This window comes from Cibotium barometz, chromosome 1 (genome assembly GCF_041138505.1).
Source record: "Cibotium barometz isolate CiBa-2024 chromosome 1, ASM4113850v1, whole genome shotgun sequence".
NCBI lineage: Eukaryota > Viridiplantae > Streptophyta > Polypodiopsida > Cyatheales > Cibotiaceae > Cibotium > Cibotium barometz.
The window spans coordinates 17594230-17601706 of record NC_141046.1 but is presented as its reverse complement, the minus strand read 5'-3'; the positions used below and the strand labels follow the sequence as shown (position 1 = coordinate 17601706).

The following is a 7477-nucleotide window of genomic DNA, read 5'->3' as shown; positions in this document are numbered from 1 at the left end:
GCTGGCACACTCTGACATCGAGCTTGAATCTCAACAGGTGGCGGATGTCCCAGGTGTAGGTCATCACTTGAAGATGGTAAACATGTGTTTTGGGAATGCCCATCATCATCAGGGGTACCTGGTCCAAAATGTCTAAATGGATAGAGAAGAGCTTAGGTATGCAAACATATTGGGGGGACTGGATCTTGGGTAAATGGTCAGTTATTAATGAACATATTGGTCTGGTTTTTAATATCATCAGAGCTTGCATCTTGTTGGAAATTTGGTCTAGCAGGAATGAAATTATATTTATGAGGGCAGTATGTACAGGCATGCAAGACTCAGATTTGATGCATAAATGTGTTTACATGTGTTGGTCTGTGTGTAATGTGAATAAAATAAGATACTCTGAGATTGATTTATTGATTCAGAGTCTGCAAAGGAATATGATTTAAATTCTGCCCCAGTGCTTAGTGAGCTTCAAACATAGTAGGGATAAACCCCTAACTTTGGTTTGTATGGTGCAGGTGAGATGTTGGGAAGGGAAGAAAAGGCCTCCCAAGTTTGGTCCAAAAACTTTGAGGTGGTACCATAAAGAAAAACAAGTTGATCACACATTTGTTGCTTTCATAGAAAATCCGGTTAGAACCAAACCCACTGTTAAAAGTATGGTCCAAGAAAGGGGGAATGCTAGAAAAACAGTCCCCTCGTGGTTGCACTATAGAAGCTATGATGGAGGCTTGCATACTTTTGGGGTATCGGATATCTTGGGAACAGTTCTGCTTTTTGATAGAAGATGAGAGATGGAAATTTTTGTGTAAAATTTTGAATGAGGTTGAGAAGGAGTAGTAAATATGGAAATTGTAAACTTGACTTGGTTGTATTGTAGTTTTTGATTAGCTTCAGTTAATATAAATAATTATTATTGATAAAAAAAAGTGTTTAGAAACATTTTCTCGTAGAAAACATCTCATCCTCCTTATGTTAATGTATGTTGGCATATATAGCATCACCTCTTTATAAAGCTATCAGGACATTAAGACACTTAATGAAGAAAACTCTAATTTCTCAACACAAAATTTAGAAGATAACAAATACTTGCACAAATTGAAAGCATAAACCTTAATAAACTAAATATAATAAACAAGAGAGAGATAGAGGAGAGATCACCGTCGACACAAGAGTGGGTCACAATCTCCCTTGGGTAGAGTGTGGCCCTTGTAACACTCTCTCATATTTATATGTATTAAAAAAATCACTTGCTTTCCAAAAAGATTGTATTAAAAAAAGCACTTACTTTCCAAAAAGATTGTTCAAAAAACAAAGCACAAGTGGTTTTTAGTTTATGAGCATGCAAGCTCTACAAAAATATAGCAAGCATTAATATAAAGTCTTGGGCCTACCAAAAGTATAAAATACTATTTGGTATGTATGAAGGTATGAGGCGTTAGCCTTACAAAAATATAAATACCTATATATGAAACCATAAAAGGTGTTCACATGTCTTCCAAAATATCCTGTAATGTCCAACACATGTTCCACCTGTGATGATTAACATATAATCCACCACTCATTCTTTACCTACATTCACAATAATAATAGTCAATGCACACAGCTGATGAAACACATTAATCCTAACCATATCATACTAGTGGAATATAGCTTGATTAAACACATTAATCCTGGTAAATGATATAAATAAAAGGTGTATCCAAAATAAAATATCCCAAAATAAAATAATGTGCATCCCCGTAGAGGTTATGACTAATAAAAGCATATGTTACTTTATAAGAAAAATGTGTGTGTGTGTGTGGGTGTGTGTGTGTGAGAGAGAGAGAGAGAGAGAGAGAGAGAGAGAGAGAGAGAGAGAGAGCTTCAACAATTGTGCCGGAGGCTAGAATAGCATATGAGATCACATATAGAAGTATGAAGACCACGAAAGATCTTAAATGATATTTATTTTAGCATATAGACACCAAAGAAAGGGATAAAAAAGAAAACCTAACTAGCTAGGTTGTGAGGCCACATCATTAGGTGATATAGCATGTTAGAGATTGATAGTTGATCTATTTTGATTTATAAAAACAGTAGGTAAGGGCCTTTCCATTACAATAAATGGTTCATTTTTCTCGGTTCCAAGTTGGTCAAACTTTAGCTAGTTTAGTGATTTTCTACTTCACTTTTCTTGGAGTAATCTTTTTCTCTTAACTACTTGATGAGCGTACAAAGATTATGGCTACATGTGATTATTTCATGAATGACACTTTAGTCAAGCCTTGCTATAGTTGTATATTCTACTTAATTGTGGGTGTTGCTATGCATATGCTCTCCAAGGTCACAAAATACTTGTCCTTTTTTTTGCAGTCCCTCGAGTAATCCTCCCACTCAAACTTGAAGGCCACCAACTCCTTTTGTTTTGCTTTCTTCAAGTTCTTACTAAACCGCCTCTTGCGAATCCTCCTTGACCCCTTGGTTACAATTCCCTCTATATAGTGGATCAATCTCTAAGCTATTGATAATATAAAATTGTCAAGCATGCAAACTCATCCCATGAAAGAGTTGTTTTCTTGTTAAGGTTGGGTGATTTGTTACTATAAGTAGAGATTCCACATAGTTTGGGGGTTTCCTAAATGATGCCGAAACTCCCAAAAAAGTGAGCATCTTCAACATAACAATGGTCTGGGTAAAATATAGCTCTTTTTTGCATATATGACCGACTTTTACTTTACTCCCATGTGAAAGATTCTTAAAAACCTTAGAGATAAGGTACCTCTCAAATGCACAGGTGGACATTATCAAGTGTGTGTTGTTGCACTAACTAATGTCAGTTGGTGACTTAGCTTGGAGTGTATTTGGTGTTGATTTTAGCTTGGAGATGTGTGCTTGGATTATAATGAGGTTAGATTAATGGTAGGGTAAGGCTTGGATTATAATGAGGTTAGATTAATGGTAGGGTAAGGCATTAGCATTGAGCTTTGAGGTAGAGCAACTACAAAGAATAGAAGTGAGTTTAGTATTACGGTACGATTTTAGGATGAGGACCCGAGTTCGATGCCTAGAGACTACACGACGGATGGCAGGCTTGTTGAGGATGCCTAGGGAGGACTACCTTCCCATGAAGAGAAGCGAGTTTGGTATTTTATGGCCGTAGCTTCAGTAAGCATAGTAGTGATAAAAGATCTCTCAACTGACTCCCCTAGGTGCACCTAGTAGACAAGAAAACTCAAGGCAACCGCTTTGAATAAGATCCTGGCACACACACGGAGGGAGAGAGGGAGAGAGAGAGAGAGAGAGTGTGTTCGACCCTTCCTGTGAGGGTTGAAACCCTTTTTTCAACCATCAAGTTCTAGCACTGATGCAAAGGTTAAGGAAGAAAATATAGCCCTGAATAGAAAGTGGAACAATCTGCCCTGCTTCTCCGATGTATTGTGATGAGAGCAGCAGTGGCAGCAAGGCTGGAAACCAAATTGGCAGATGTCAAGTGTTTCACCTCTTCGTCACTTTGGCGGGGCCGAAGGTTCAAAAAGGTAAAAGTGCCTGCTGGCAGCTCTGCCTTCAGTACCTTAATAAAATCAAGAAATCTCTTGTTCATGTGCCGCTATTGCATGCATGCAGAGGGAGAAGCCATATTTGACAGGTGATATCACAGCACACAAGTCTCCAAGGTACAGTGCTTAAACCCTAGCTTTTCTGATTCTTAACCCGAGCTCCTGTTGGTTTCCTTAAGCCCAACACGGTTCTGGCAAATTAAATGCCCTAATGATACTAGTAGCCTACCTTTTGGTTTGGAATCTCCCTTTGTATGATTTATAGAAGTCTCTTTTCTGGGGAAAAAAACGACACTAGTCTCTCCTTAAGTCAAGGCTTGATCTCAAACGGTATGTTAATGGTCTGTTGGTTATCCTGGTAACCTGTATACCATGGAATGCTTGAATGCGAAATGCAAAGGCTTTATTATTGTCAAATCTTATTGTCAGTAGTGATTTAAGGTTGTTAACACAATATTCCCCGCCCATGCCGTGAGTTTGGATGGGCAAGGTTGCTCCTCCATCCTTTACAGGTGGCCTAAATGGGACCCCTTTGATGGGTGGTTCTGTAACCAGCCTAAGTAAAGTGCATGCATAGTAGTGCTTGGATGAGAATGTAGAGAGCTTATGAACACATATTGTGATTTCTTTGACAAGAGAGGTGTCGTTTGTTGGTTTGGTGATCCTAGTATATGTTTTACATTGGAGTGCTTGGAGGAGGCTGTTAAGGAAGTCGAAATCCTGCATGAGCAAGGGTATCCTATTCTGGAGGACACCTTTTATCCTCTTCTGGTAGGTTGTGTTGAGAAACAAAGCCCAGAAAATGGAAGGCGCCTGCAAGCTGTTATGGCAAGTTATGGACTGGATTCGGTGGCCCTTTTGGTAGACCAGCTTATCCGCTTGTTCACCTTGGTTGGAAGCTTGCTCGAGGCAGGCCTCGTCTTCTGCAAGGTCTCAAAACCGAGTGTGTATACTTGGTAGGCAATCATATCAGCACATGCTGCCCATGGACAAAATGACATCGCGTTATGCCTTTTCCATATAATGCAAGACGAAGGTACACAGCCAAATCAATTCATTTTCTCATGCATCTTGAAAGCATACAGCAGCCTAGGAGCCTTAGGGGAGGGTCACATGATTCATGCTCAGATTATTAAAAGTGGTACCATGATAGACGTTGTTGTGGGGAACACTCTTATTGACTTGTATTGCAAATGTGGGAGACTGGAGGAGGCATGCAGAGTGTTTCATAAACAGCCGCTGATGATTGCAGGGTATGTGCAACATGGATATTGCCTCCTGGCTTTTGAGCTTTTTGAGCAAATGCAACACGAGGGTGTAAAGCCAAACAAAGTCACAATTCTGTGCATTCTAAAAGCGTGTGGCGGTGTAGATGCCTTGTGGCAGGGACGATTAATACATAGTCAGATAGTTGGAAGTGGGTTCGACTCAGATGTGTTTGTAGGAAACACTCTAATTGATATGTATGCGAAATGTGAGAGATTAGAGGATGCACGCAGGGTGTTTGATCTTCTGTCAAACCGCAGTGTAGTATCATGGGGTGCGATGATTGCTGGATATACACTGCATGGAGATGTAATTCCAGCCATCGATCTCTTTGAAAAGATGCAGCTAGGGGGTGTACAGCCAGATAAACGTGCATTTTTGAGCATTTTGAAAGCATGTGGCAGCTTTGGTGATTTAGAACAGGCAAAATTGATCCATAAGCAAATCAATAAAAGTGGTCTGGAATTGGATCTGGTCATTGGGAGCATGATGGTCGATATGTATGCGAAGTGTGGAAGCTTGAATAGGGCATGTGAAGTGTTTGACAAGTTGGCAAATCGAAATATCGTCACATGGGGTGCGATAATTGCTGGATATGCTGACCATGGTGATGGCTTTCATGCTCTCGAAGGCTTTGTGAGAATGCAAGAAGAGGGCATAAAGCCAGATAAGGTCACATATTTGTGCTGCTTAAAAGCATGTGGCACCATTGGAGCTTTGGAGCAGGGTAGGCTGATACATAAGCAGATGATTATAAATGGGCTCGAGTTTGATGTGGTTATCAGCAGCACCCTTCTTGACATGTATGGTAAATGTGGGAGCTTAGAAGAGGCACGTAAATGCTTCGATCGGTTGCCAGAGCGGGATGGGGTTTGTTGGAATACAGTTATCTCTGCATATGCCCAGCACAAGCAAATTTTTCCTGCAATTGAGCTCTTTCAGAAGATGCAGCTAGAAGGCATCAAACCAGATAAAGTGTTGTTTTCATGCATTTTAAGAGCATGTGGCAGCAAAGAAGCCATAGGGCAGGGCAAGCTGATACATGAACAGACCATCAATAGTGGGCTTGATACAGATGTAATTGTTGGGAATGCTCTCATTGACATGTACATGAGATGTGGGCATTTGGAGGAGGCTGATACTGCATTTAACAGATTGTCACACCCTGATGTGGTCTCATGGGGTCTGATGGTTGCAGGTTATGCAGATCATGGACATTACCTTCCTGCTGTTCGTCTTTTCAAAAAAATGCAACGACAAGCCATGGAGCCAAACAGCAACATTCTCCTCTCCATCTTGAAAGCCTGTAGTGGCATGGGAGCTTTGGATATGGGTAGGTTGATACACGACCAAATCATGCAAAGCAGATTCGAGTTAGACATGGTTGTTGGGAGTTGTCTCCTTGATATGTATGCAAAATGTGCAAGGCTCGAAGATGCATGCGAAGTTTTTGGCAAACTACCAAGTCATGATGTCGTATCATGGGGTGCGATGATTACGGGATATGCCCAACATGGTGACCACAGGATGGCTAGACAATGCATTGAAGACATGCAACAACACAGTATAAAGCCAAATGAGACTGTTTATCTTGGTCTCCTTTCAGCCTGCAGCCAGGCGGGCAAAGTAGATGAAGCACACCATTACTTGATGGCTATGGGAAAGGATCATGGCATGGCACCGACCATTGAGCACTTTAATTGTGTGGTGGACCTCCTTGGGCGCACAGGCCGCTTATATGAGGCTCAGCATTTAATGCAAAGTATGCCAATCCCATCTGATATCACCGGGTGGATGTCATTGCTGACTACTAAGGAGATATTTAATGCAAAATCGTGTTAGTTAGACAAAAGATTATCTTATTCTTTTCTGAACTGACAGTTTGGTAGTCCTTACTGACAGTTCTGAGCCACGTTTCCATATTTTATTATTTTTGAGGTCTTTTAGGAGAGAAATAAATCGAAAAATAGTGAATTTCTTACAGGGCCCCAAAATGAGCTCCCTTTTTCCCTAATGGATGTTGGTGACTGTTGGATAGGTGACGTGTTAGGCACATAATAGGCGGGGGATAAGCCCGAGTGACTCAATTGCTCGGCCCCGTACCTAGAGTTTAGGCAGTTCCAAGCTGCATGTGCCTCTAAAACATACTGTAAATCTGGGTAATCTATGGGTATGGACATTACACTAGAGGATGCCCCTCCATATATCCGATCCTGGTCCATTGGTGGATGAACCCCATGATGGCCACATCTATATGCAAAAAAATATTACATAGATCACATAGAGCATACATTACATAGAAATATTAATGCATAGGCTTAAAGCTTTATACTATGCATAAAAACATAGATCACATAGAGCATACATTACATAAAAATCTTTTTGCATAGAAACATTACATAGCTCATATAGAACATACATAGCTTAAAGCATTAAGCCTATACATAGTCTTAATGCATTAAGCTTATACATAAGCTTAATGAATTAAGATTATGCATAAGCTTAATGCATTAATATTTAAGAATTAAGATTACTGCACTCTTAATGCATTAAGTATCATAATGCTTTAGTCATAATACATAATGCATAGTCTTAATGCATTAAGCACAATGCATAAGCGTAAAGCGTAAAACATAGTCTTAATGCATTAAGCCTATGCATAAGATTAAAGCGTAAAACATAGT

General features: G+C 40.1%; 1 protein-coding gene across 1 annotated transcript; it reads left to right on the top strand.

Moving 5' to 3' along the window:
• Positions 1 to 3018: 3018 nt before the first annotated feature.
• LOC147641668 (pentatricopeptide repeat-containing protein At3g09040, mitochondrial-like) lies at positions 3019 to 6635 on the top strand. Its single transcript, XM_086811074.1, has 2 exons — positions 3019 to 3506; positions 3595 to 6635. Exon 2 carries the CDS (start codon positions 4551 to 4553, stop codon positions 6633 to 6635), a length of 2085 nt encoding a protein of 694 aa, XP_086667200.1. The 5' UTR covers positions 3019 to 3506; positions 3595 to 4550.
• Positions 6636 to 7477: the final 842 nt, after the last annotated feature.